The sequence below is a fragment of the Pituophis catenifer genome, unplaced genomic scaffold (assembly GCF_029215685.1).
Source record: "Pituophis catenifer annectens isolate HBS135680 unplaced genomic scaffold, rPitCat1.0.hap2 SCAF_1, whole genome shotgun sequence".
Classification (NCBI taxonomy): Eukaryota; Metazoa; Chordata; class Lepidosauria; order Squamata; family Colubridae; genus Pituophis; species Pituophis catenifer.
The window spans coordinates 36,248,597-36,261,976 of NW_027256881.1; the positions used below are offsets into that span (position 1 = coordinate 36,248,597).

The 13,380-nt window shown below is 37.1% G+C and overlaps 1 protein-coding gene across 2 annotated transcripts in view; it reads left to right on the forward strand.

Moving 5' to 3' along the window:
• Positions 1-284: 284 nt before the first annotated feature.
• FBXO11 (F-box protein 11) overlaps positions 285-13,380 on the forward strand; it is a 77,509-nt gene continuing 64,413 nt past the window's right edge. For both annotated transcript variants that reach the window (XM_070932276.1, XM_070932277.1), the window contains exon 1: positions 285-764. In XM_070932276.1, coding sequence (XP_070788377.1) covers positions 527-764 — 238 coding nt within the window. In that variant the 5' untranslated portion in view covers positions 285-526. The remainder of the gene's footprint in view (positions 765-13,380) is intronic.

The following is a 13,380-nucleotide window of genomic DNA, read 5'->3' on the forward strand; positions in this document are numbered from 1 at the left end:
TGCGGGATGCGCGGATTGGGTGAGCCGAGGCTTGTCGCCTTGCCCGTTGTGAGAGTGTAGAGAGGGGACGGGGAGAGGGAGGGCCTTTTTTCCTCCTCCCCCTCTCTCTCCCTCGCTCTGTCTCTCTCTCTGGCAGTGTCCATGGCTCCTCCTGCCACGGAGAGGCGACGGGCTTAAGCCGAAGCCGGGCCGGCTGTGGGTGACTCCCTTGAGAGAGACCTTCTTGGGGGGGCTGGGGAGGGGTGGGAGGGAAAAGCGCGAGCTCCAGAGCAGGGGGAAGGGGGTCACTAGCGGCACGAGCATCCCCCTCGTTAACCGCCGGCGGCGGAGGAGAGACCCGGGCGGCAACGGAGGCATAGGAGGAGGCGCCTTCCTTTTCTCTGAGCGAGCTCCTCTGGGCCGGTCTCCTCAGCCAGGAAACCTTCCTTCCCCCTCTCCTCCTCCTCCTCCTCCTCCCCCACCTCCCCTCCCCAAGTCTCGTTGCCGGAGGAGCGACCCCCTCTCCTCCCCCCGCCCGAACCGGCAAATGAACTCGGTCCGAGCCGCCAACAGGAGACCCAGGCGAGTGTCCAGGCCGCGCCCGGTGCAGCAGCCGCCGCCACCGCCGCCACCGCCTCCTCCTGTTCAGCCGCCTCAGCAACAGCAGCAGCAGCAGCAACCACTGCAACTGCCGCCGCCACCTCCACCTCCACCGCCGCCGGAGAGGAACAACAACAACGCCGTAGCTGCCGCCGCCGCAGCCGCTATCGCCGCTGGGGAACGGGGTAAGAGAAGGAGGGAGAGGGAGGGGCGGCAAGGACAAGGGCGGCAAAGGGGCGCGGGCAGAGGAGAGACGGCGAAGCGGGTGGGGTTCCTTTCCCCCCACCACCCCTTCTGCCAGCCCTAGATAGGCTCTCCCCGTTCCGCGGACCTGTTAGGGACATAGGCCGCGCTTTGTTTGGCTCGGGCCCTCCTTGAGCTTTGGATTGCCAATAAACTGTGGGTTCCTCTCAGGTACTTTTGGGTGGGGGTGTTGAATAGAGAGCACAGAGCCTCCTCTCGGTTCCCCAAGGAAAGAGAAAAAGGGAGAGTAAGAGGACGAAGAGGCCCGGGTCCTTTTCCCCGGCGGTTTATTTTAGCCGTGGGAGGCAAAAAGCTTCCCCCTGTGTCCGGGACACGGTGTGTGTATCCCAGTAACTTGTGTTGACACATTTCCTTTTATTCTCTTTAATCATCTCCTCCTCCTCGGCGGCTCTCCCCCTCCCTCTCCTCCTCCCCCCCCCGGTTTTCTCTCTTTTTGTAATGGTGTCTCATGGAGACAAGAACTGCTCTCTCACCCCCTCCCCTTTCTCTTCCTCCCTCTCTCTCTCTCTCTCTCTCTCCTCCCTCGCCCTGCCCCAGTGTTTTTGCTGCGCAGTTTGCATGGCTTTGGTTACCCGGACCCCGAAGGGAAAAAAATGATCCGAGATAGGGAGGGATTCGGAGGGTGGCATGAAAGAAAGGAATTGCAGACCCCCTCAGCCCTACATAGGCGGCGTTTTTGTCGGGGTAGATCATCGGCCATTTATTTATCTGCTTCCTTCTCTTTCCCCTTCTCGCCCTCTTCAGTCTGTCGCACCACTCTCACACACTGGCCTAAATAAAAACCCACAAATATTCGTTCCTGGTGTCAGGCTGCTGCGGGTGGCGGTAGAGAAGCCTTCGTCGTTTTTCCGCGCGTGTGAGGGTTTCAGTTCCCTGCTTGTCGGTCGGGGCCTAGCATAAAAATATTAAGATCGCGACCAATTAGACAAGCACCATTGTTTGGAAGAATTGGAAACGTAATCAGGAAAGGGATTCCGGTTTTCCTTCGTTTTCTAATAGAAGATTTACATGATCACCGGAAAAATGAAATAAAACCCAGATCTGGGTGTCTGGGGGCGGGGGAAAGTGTTGGAAAAGGAGGAGGAGGGCGATCATTTTCTCACTAGGCTGCGTAACTGTTGCCATATTAATTGGCTAGGTTTCTCTCCCAGTGTTGGTGTGCTGTCGTCGCAGGGTTATTTTCTAAAGGAGAAGAACGGGGGTGGGATCGTAGGAGACATTTTGCATGTATTATCCTTTGGGTTGGATTTTAATTTTTTATACACTGGGTGTCGCACCTTTCTCATGATAAAAGGAAAATGACCTATGAATTTGGTCGGTTAATAAAACACCTTTAGTAGTTGTTAGAAGAATGTCTTTTGTTTGAGTGTAAGAATAATTTACGAGGGATAAAATGCTAAATTTCAGAAGTACATGGTGATATAGGTTTTTTTTTTTAAAAAGATGTAAGTGAGGGATTGTTAACTCGGAACTTGTTCATAAAGAATCCCAGGATGCTTTTAATTCAGCTCTGTCTATTCCTCACATTCATCCAATCAAACAAGGATGTTGCAGGAACCAGATTATTTTTAGAAGATGTGGGTTTTTTTGCCTATAGAGTTTGTGTAAAACTTAAAAATAATTTTGATATCAATTACATAATTATTAATGTTCTAATGTATCATTTGAAACAAAATCACTTCCTTCTTTTGAACATCATGTAGACTTTTTGCTTTTGGATTTATGTAATAGTTTCTAAATAGTTTAGCAAATTTTGGGAATAGTAACATTGCATTTCATTTGCTTACTGCTTGATTGAGAATTATAACATAAATGAAGTAGATACTAGATTTCAGAAGTAGCATTCAAGCAGTACCGATTAGCTCCTTCTGGAAATTATTTTTCCTGTAGCACATTAAAATTGGATAATATCCTTGTGTTTATGTCAAACATAAAAATTCATGCTGCAACTAAGAAAAAGGAGTACATCTAGTTAATCATAGCAGGTCAGATGAAGGAGATTTTATGAAGCTAGATCAATGATTAACACATAGAAGTGCTATACATTAAGACATTTAATTTATTGATTGAAAAAGTGTTAGAGTAGCGAATTTATAAAAATATAACTTTAAAGTGCTTCTTCAATAAGATGTTAATCTATTATCATTAAAAGCCTTTAGCTAATAGCATGCTTTCCCTAAGTTTTGATTTTCTGGTATTTTAAATTCTTACTTAAAATCTTTAAGGCTTTTGGCGTATGTATGTATATATGTATGTATGTATATATTGATTGCTTTCTTGATTGGTTGGTTGGTTGTCCATCTTGCGGTTCAGGCATGAATAAGATTCTTAATGAATGAGACGAGTTGTAAAAATGTTACAAATTCAATTTGTTCCCTAAACCTGCTAAACAGAACACCTATCAAGGGAATGGTTGACAGGAATTTTAAGAGAAACCAACCAAGTGAAAGAGTAAATGTAAGATATAGTTATTAACATATAATAAGATAAAAAGTTAAATTACATGTAAAGTTCTTTACATGTAAAGAAATTAATAAATTTTAGATGTACATCATAGCCCAGAATCAATAGTTTATTCATGAAAGTTTAAAAAGCTTGAATTTAGCCTGGTATTTGTGTCTAAAATTTAGATCTGTTTTTCAGTTTGTTCAGTCTGTTACATTAGCTTGGTTTGAATGTTCAAATGACAATGATAATTTCATCATATAAATAATTTAGTTGATAGGATTGGAATGAAAGTATTCTTTGCTCAAAGCATTGTAAATATGGTGATGTTTTAGATTCGGGATGAACATATTCAATCTTGGTAACTTGCAGATATATATAAAAATGAAGCTATGTGTAAATCTTGAGCATTGTCCAAAGCATAGGTGAATTATATAGTACTGAATTGATGGTTCTGATTTTTGCTTATTTATTCCAAATTAATTGCTATCTTCCAAATATCCTGAACCAGTTATTTTGAAATAAGGAGTAATGATAATAGAAAAGTAGTTTTTTTTAAAATCGAGATAAATGCAAAAAAGTTGCTTTGATGGTACTTTGAAGAGTTTTATTTTAGAGATTTAGAGTGCTAAATAAGCAACAGTTGTTCAATTTCACAAAAGAATACCCATACAACCCAATTTCTCTAAAACTACCATGTTTTCCCAAAAATAAGCCCCTGTCTTATATTTTTTGAACCCTGAAATAAGTGCTTGGCCTTATTGCCATGCACTCCAAAGCCCGATTGGGCTTATTATCAGGGGATGTCTTATTTTGGGGGAAACAGGGTATTAAAAAATAATAGTTATTTTTGTTAGCTTCTGGACAATATTTTTATTGATTTATTTATCTTTTAATATAAATTATGTGTAGCCAATCAAAAACAGTACTGCTAAAGAAGTGTTGGCTGATGACCTCCATGTTTCAATGCATGTTCTAGCATGCATTCTGATACTCATATCAATAGTTTTTATTTTAGTAAATAATATACATGCTGACACCTGTATCTGCACATGGAGCTCTTTAGCTCAGTTGTGGTGATAGTCAGAATAAAATCTGAATTGGTTTTTAATCAGCCATAAATATAGATTTTTAAAAATGTAGTTCTTCATAAATAAATAGTATGTAAAGATAATTTGTGTGAATTAGGTAGCTCAATATAGTCTGTATTAATATTAAAAATTTTTAGCTGAGTGCATTTTTTCATTTTTGCTTTTATGATACAGTATGGTTTATGTAGGTGACTATAGAACAATATGATAGAATTTGCTACAGATAAATTAGCATTTCATACATACGTGACAAATCAAAAGTGAATCCAGATTTAATTTATGCAAAAAGTTTCATATTCAATATGTGATGTATTTTCAGTATTAAAAATATTTCTGCAGATACTTACATAAGAATATATGCTGACAGGAGGGTGGAGCTCCAATACCTCTGATGGTGAATGATGTAGCCTTTGACTTTATACTAAGATATATTGGCAGTGGTACATAGGAAGAATCTCTTTCACAGTATACCAGATATGATGCTCATTTCACAATGCTAAAATAAAAGTGAAATAATTAGAAGACAGCTTCATAAAGCCAGATATGTACACATTAAAAAGTATCTGCACTAACTAAAGTTTTAAGATTATTAATTCAGACAAAATGCATGCTATAATGAGTTGTGTTTTTCATATTATCTAATAGTTATAATCACCTATTTGAGGGAGGAGACACTGCATATATGACAATGTATTTTTCATAAGGTTTGATGTTATTTGTATATATTTGTCAGAATTGGTACTTAAAAATAAATTTCTGTTTGTGTCATCTATCCTTTCATGGAAAACAGATTTCCTGAATATATATTTTCCTGAAAGGGGACCGAGACTCCAGGCATGGGATAAAAAAGTTAGAATTAAGCAGTATTTTTAACAAGTTTTGTCTGTCTGCCTGTCTGTCTGTCTCTCTTTCTCTCTCTCACACAGACAGACAGACAGACAGACAGACAGACAGACAGACAGACAGAGTAATTAAAATGGAAGTAAAAGCTGTGAAATAAAGCTTTGGTTGTATATATTTTATATGTACTGTACATGAATCTAGAAAAATAGGCTGTTTTAACAAAGTAATTTGTGAAACTCAGATACATTTCTGTTTTTAGATGCTTTGTGAAACTAGCTGGCAGAAAGGTTAGTAATGTCTGTTATATTTTTAGCTTTATGCCAGTCTAGTAGATGCTATGTAATCTTCTATGCATTTCAATTCCTTGTTCTCATTAAAAAAACAACTTTCAAATATCTCAAATACTTTTGAGATCAGTGAATGTTTTATTAATTGTTACAGAATAATTGTTGCTGAATTGTTTTACTAATTATTCCTTGAGTTACTTCACATTATTTTAATATAGACATAAATTGAATATATAGAAGGGAAACTGAAATTTATAGAATGATCTGTTTTCATATATGCATTTCATTCACTCAAGGGCCTACCTATCTGTTTCTAGCACTAGCTCTAAATCCTATGTTCTGATAATCTTAAGTACCTGTACTAGATTTGGAATGAGTATTGAATGTGATATATTTACCGACTGCTATCTATTCTCTGCCTACATGGACTATTAAATGCACTGCTTTTCAATGGCTTGTCATTGTCATAATTTTATGAATGTAATAGTTGAATATTGATGTATCTTATGACATTGAGGCATCTCTTAAGCCATATAGGCTGTATAGTGACCATAGACATATAAACACACAAATATATGTATTTGGCTTCAGATAATGAAATTTTCCATCCCTGTATTCCACAATGATATAGTTACATTTTCAGTTGATTTTGCACTTCAAGGATGGATAATACATAGCCTGATCATAATGGCCGTTTTTACATGTTTTTTAAAAACATTTGCTTAATTAGATAGACACAGTCTGTTTTGATTTATTTAAAAAAAATCATACCTATTTAATTTAAACAATCATCTCTTGTAAATATAAATATCATCCAATATACAATTAGCACAATGAATAAATACAGGAATAAAAAAATAAAATGCAAGCTAGGCTCACACTTCATATTGAAACATAATGCAGTTTTTGGATTCAGTTTAGTATAGTATATAATATGTCACGTGTGCTAGAATGATCTGTAAATATGCGACTTTGTATGTTGTACAACTTAGCCAGTCATGTTTTATTCAATAAACCATACTCAAATAACTTACTGCTTAATGTAATTGTATACCTCCTTCTCCCAACAGATAGGGGAGAATTTTCTCTAATATAAAGATAAAGGAGAAATTACTGTTTCTGCTGAAATGTTGCCACTTTCTTAAGTGTATGTGTTGTTTGATGTGGAGTACCCATTATACCTGATATGTTAGAAAATAAATGTTTAAAATGCAAGGTAAAGGTTTCCTCTATCAGGTAGTGAGGGCAGTGCTCATATCCGTTAACTAAGCTGAAGAGCTAATGTTGTGCGAAGACTTTTCTGTGGTCATGTGGCAGCATGACTATACAACAAGGCACACAGAATGCTATTAGCTTCCCACCACAGTGGTACTTATTTATCTACTCACACTTGCATGCTTTCAAACTGTTAGATGGGCAGGAGCTGAGGCAAGCAAAAGGAGCATATCCTGTCACACAGTGCTTGGGTCTCGAACCTGGGCTGTCAGCTTTCCAACTGACCAGCTCAGCATCTTTAACCACAGTATTTTGATGTGGCAGATCATTTTTCCCAGTTTTTGTGGTTTGGGGTACCAAAAGTAATAAAAGGCTTTTATTTATTTCATTTATATAAACATCTAGTTTATGAACCATAATCTCATGCAGCTTAACTACAGCAATAAAGACAGTAAAATCATAACTATCATAAAAACTCTCACTATCACTGGAAAAAACACATTCCCAAATATCAACAAACAGCTTTACTGGGCTGCAGCCTCAGTGAATTCTACTCCAACATTGGGCTGGGCTTTCTAGAAAGCAAGGAGGGTAGGTACCTGCCAGATCACAGGTGGAAGGGTGTACCAAAGAGCAGGAGCAATTGTCAAGAAGGCACACTGCCTAGATACCACTAGATGACAACATTTAATGAAAGGGACCTGGAGTATGCCCATCATGTCTGACTTGCTAGGGCAAATACCTTGAGGGAGGGGAGTCAAGAAAAACCTGCATTGTTCACTGAAAATCTTTCGTTTTTGCTTTCAACGAATTCTAGAATATATGTACATTTGGCTCACCTGAAACTGAGTGCCCAACAGCTATAGTTCTTCAGGGAAATCTTACGCCATTAGTGATGTTACAGTGGAACCTTCTAAACTTTCCAAAGAATGCCTTTCTTTCCCAGAAATTTGAAATTCATGTATCTTGCCCAATTTGTAATATATAAGGGTTCTTTATTAACCAGTTAAATTAATTGATCATAAAGTTTTAATAAAATGTGCTCTGAATTAGAAAATGAATATTTGATAAACTAATTTTAAAGATTATATGAATATGTTTTATCTGCTTTTATTGCTTTTCTTAACTCTAGAGAGTAAAAGATAGAACTTTGGAAGAGAGTGTTGAAAAACATTTAGTACTTGAATTTGTGGTTTTTAAAAATGAACTCTTAAGCAATTGTTTTGACGTCATTACTTAAGGAGTCAAAGAAGTATGTACTGTATTTCTATTCCAGATGCTGTAAGAATACAGCAATATATAAAACCAACTAGGTCTCATAAACACAATATGAAGGCTTTACAGTATATGAAAAGAAAATCTGTTGCAGTGTAATAAAGTCTATTAACACCTTTTAATAATTATAATATAATATAGTATCTTAAATTCCAGTTGCAACTCTAGATGTGTGTTGAATACACTGAAATTTACTTCAGTTAATGTGTAAGATTGCAGATGGTGCTCATTCACAACAATTGCCTTTTTAAGAAACTCTTGGATACTTGTTTGAAATATTGTACAACTTTTGCGTAGTCCTTCCAATTATGCATAGCTTGCATTGATTATAAGAAAACTGAAAGAGTGTATGGAATGGAAGATACGTGATAGAAGCATAAATTATGTCCAATTTGGAATACACATAAAACTCTTTTCAACATATTCCAGAATGTAACATACATAGGTAAGAATTTATTAGTAAATAAACACCTGCACAAGACATCTGTTTGATAAGCTTCTGGATATGCTACTGTTGTACCCCTGGGCTTTTGGCTCCATCTCTATGGTAAGACATAGAACAGCAAGTCTAAAAATGTAACTCCCATGAAACAAAAGGCTTTACCAAAGTAGCATTAAGAATGCTGATTCACATCAAGTAATACTTAAGTGGCCATTTGAATCCAAGATTAAGAGGGGTGTCAAAGTAATGAACGCAGTATTATAATGCAAGCCCCATGTCTTTTTTGTGTGCATTATATTGTAGACGCACCCCAAAACGTGGAACTGCTTTCATTGTTTTAACAAAAGTAGCAGAAGATTGTGGATACCACTATAAAAGGCTATTGATTTTCAGAGTAATATTTGCAGCAAGATTGCATGAATGAAACCCATGTTTTTCTTTACTAAATTTATCTAATTTTCCACAATCTGGTAACTTTCTAAAATGTTAACAAGGTTAGCTAAGGATAAACTTTAATATATATGAAAGGTACTGGATTTAGAAAGTTTGCCTCTGTTTATATCTTTGGGACCTTCATAAATACCTGTGCAGACCAAATTTAGGGATATATGAAACCATATATTTATAGTCTTCGTCACTTTCCCGTATTTTCCATTTTGTTTTTATTTTCATTTCCAGGGAAAAAATAATTTAATATTTTAAAATGTAAACTGGTACTATGCTGGAATATTTGGATAGAAAGGAAAATGTATCCATGTGCTGATATTGTGCGTGTATACATATATACATACATACATACATACATACATACATACATACATACATGAATATGAATAAAAGTGATACAGGTGATATACCTCCATAAGCAATCTAGCTCATATCAAATGTAATAATGTGATAGATACATTTAAAATAAGATGCGAGATTTGTATTACTGTATTTTCCGGCATATAAGACGACCCCTGACTTTTCCTGTTAAAATATAGGGTTTGGGCTATACTCGCCATATAAGACTAGCCCTCTTTCAATGCACACCAAATAAAAATTAAAAAACATCAACTGGCTCACCCACAATGTAAAAGCAGCTGTGCTAGACCGAAAATGGCCCCTGCAACAAGCAGGAACCTCATACAGCCACAAAAAGCCCCAAAAAACAACACTTTACACACACACAACACAACAGGCTCACCCACAATGTAAAAGCAGCTGTGCTAGACCCAAAATGGCCCCTGCAACAAGCAGGAACCTCACACAGCCACAAAAACCCAACTTTCACACTTTACACACACAAAATTCCACATACAGCTTTGTGAGATTTTGTGTGTTTATGTAGTTAGAGTGAAACACTACAGAAACACACTAAATCTCAGAAAGCTGCACAAATATTATTTTATTTTATTTTTATTTTTATATGAAAGCTAAATTTAAAACTTCCTAAACTTTAAATGGCTAGGTCTAAAAAAGAACAACTAAAAAAAAACCCCCAATTAACTATTTTTTTTAAAGCTCCCAAAGGGGAAAAAAACTTACCCAATAGAACAGGGCTCTCCAACCTTGTCAACTTTTAAGACTTGTAGACTTCAACTCCCAGAATTCCTCAGCCAGCTTTGCTTTGCTGGCTGAGGAATTCTGGGAGTTGAAGTCCACAACTCTCTGCCTGCTTGATTGCAGGCAGGGAGTGGCTTGCTGATGGAATGGATTCAGGCAAGCGAAGCAAGGCAAGCGTGCGACTAGCAGCTAAGGTAAGCAAGCTGGAGAGGGAAAACTCTTTTCCTTTTACATGGCTCTGGCGATCCAAGCTGAGTTGCCTGATTAGCAGGCAACTCAGCTGGGATCGTCAGAGCTTGGATCGCCAGAGCCATGTAAAAGGAAAAAAGTTCTTTTCTTTTACATGGCTTTGGCGATCCCAGCTGAGTTGCCTGATTAGCAGGCAACTCGGCTGATTAGCAGGCAACTCAGCTGGGATTGTCAGAACTTGGATTGCCAGAGCCATTTAAGACTCATCAGAGCCTTTCGGGCTGGTCTGCATGGTTACAGGAGAAAGACACCCAGCGTATAAGACGACCCCCGACTTTTGAGAAGATTTTCATGTGTTAAAAAGTCATCTTATACACCGGAAAATACGGTAGTATTTAAGTATTTAATTTCCCACTCTCCTGACTAGTATAAATAGGATCACAATTTTGTTGGTCAAAATTATACAATGGAGAACATTAAGGTGGAATGCCAAGAGGCTCAGGAGGAACTATATAATTTGAGATTTCAGTGGTATTACTTGTTAACTATGTTGATTCAATATGTATTGCTTTTAAGTGAACAGTTGTATGAGAAATGAACCAAAACTTGGTTATCCAAATTATGATATTATAAATTTAGGTTATTACATTACTGACAACTAATGTAATCCAAAATTAGGCTTTTTCATATTTTTATAGCTTTTGCATAATTCTTTATGCTACCTTTTATTGGGTCCCAGCAGAATTATGTTTTGAAGTGGGTGGTGGATTGTTTGGAATAAAACTATATAATTACTTTGAGTGGATCAGGGCTGACATATAGCCAATAAAATTAACTTAGAAGCAGTAGTTGTTTAAAACTAGTTGCTAATTCTAGGTCTTTCTGAATAAAAAATGTACGCACCAAATTACTACCGGTTCTGTGGGCGTGGCTTGGTGGGCGTGGCAAGGGAAGGATACTGCAAAATCTCCACTCCTACCCCACTCCAGGGGGAAGGATATTGCGAAATCTCCATTCCCACTCCATTCTGGGGCCAACCAGAGGTGGTATTTGTCTGTTCTCTGAACTACTCAAAATTTCCACTACCTAGCCTTTTTTGAAGTAGGATTGGAGAAACATCAATGTTTGCTTGAAGTATTCCAGATACATTTTTAGCTTCCAACCCAATTCTTAAATTGATCTGAAACATAACTAAAATGAAAATAGTTAATCCTGTTTCATTTAAATATCCTTCTTGCCTTCAGTGTACTTGTGAGCATTGTACTGTGCATTTTCCTAGTATTGTGATCTCCATCACTTCTTGAGCAGCAGCGAGAAGAAGAAAGATATGGACTGATAGGCACCTGAAACAGCTTTATTCACTGTTAACAAACACATTATCTCTGTCCTTTCCACTTTTCAAGTGAAATAATGGAAAGTATTGATTCCTGTTGCTTTTGAAAGAGCTCCGTGGAGCTCCAGAAGACTTTGCGGTTTACAGTCCCCACATGTATGTATTTGTTTGTTTGTTTGTTTGTTTAATTTATTAGCTACCCATCTTACCTCAGAGTAACACAGAGGCTTACAATATTAAAATATAAAATTATATGAATAAAATTCTCCAAAAATATAAATATATTATTGAATATGAAGATTGTGATATCAACACATAGGGATAGCTGTGGGGCTATAGTGAATTAGCAAATTATTTGGGATTGCCAGCTGGCTGTTGTCAGCATTTTTGGAGGAGTTGGTGACTGCTGGGGTCCTCCATTCTGTACAGCATTGAGTTGCATGTGAATCTGAATTTTCCACCTGCTTTGCTCATATCACCAGTTACCCACTGCACGAAGCCAATTTTGTTCTGATGTTTCTTCTCTCACCTGTATCCTTCTTTTTTTCTGCTCTGCTGCATGACTTCACTGCAAGTTCTCATCTCAACTTTCATGCCTTATATGCCGAAAAGTATTCTCTACTTCCAGTTAAGTGCAAGTGTGGCTCAGCTATTACTGGCTTAAAGTCTCACAGGAGGGAAAAGGGAAAGGAAAGAATAAGTCTCTTCTTAGACTTATCAGTTAGAACATGCAGTATTTAATAAGCTTACATTGATTGATTGATTGATTGATTGATTGATTTGATTGATTTGATTGAAAGTGTCACATATGCAGTCATATTTTCCAACAAAGCTTTAGGATGAAATAAGCCTTATTTTATTGTCTAATAATGACTGCAACTATATAATGCCAAGACATTGATAAATAAAAAGGATGATGCTAGAGCTAACTTTGGTGCATTCCAGTTTCCAGTTGAAATATATTTAAAAGGAAATGTGTAAGAAGAGAGATACCCCTAAACATATTGATGCCCATGGTACAGGTAGTCTTCCACTTACAACAGTTCATTTAGTGACTGTTCAAAGTTACAACAGTACTGAAAAAAGTGACATGACCATTTTTCACACTTACGACCATTGCAAGCGTCCCCATGGTTACATGATCAAATTTGAGATTTCAGACTTCAGAAGTCGAGAACTACCATATGCCAATAGCACTATATATTCACAATGGATGACTACATACAAGAACGGCTTCCATATCTATCTGTCTGTCTATATCTATTGCAAATTTAAACATTCTGAGTATGATTTCATGGGGAAAATAATTAAAGAACTGAGTTTAGAAATATGAAAATATTAAATCTTTATTATACATCAGTCAGTGCAATGAAAGGGATGTAAGAAAGTAGTGTTTTTAGTGGATTTTTTCTTTTTTTCTGTTAGGTGATTTATGTTTAAATAATAAAATATATTAGTGGAATTGGCATTCAGCTCAAGAGTTTTAAAAAACTTTAAAACCCTTTCTTTGTTTTGTGTTAAAAATAAATCAGTATATTCTGCTTTTTTAGATTAATCCTTCCTCAGTAATATAATGAGCAGTAACTACAATTTTTTGAATTTCTCTGTCTAATTACTGATATATCTTTACATTAACTTTTAAATTTTTCTCCTTTTTTAAAAACAGTTTTTATATAAAATGATTTATTAAAAAAAGAAGAAAAGGGAAATAATATTTTAAAACTATAACTGATTTAGAAACTATACTGTTGGAACAAGCAAATTTTAAAACTTTATACAATTTCTAAAAAGCTTAATGACGGATAAAGGACAGATTCTAGCTTGATTGTGTAGAATTGGCCTACTGTTTAGATAGGTGCTACCGTGTTT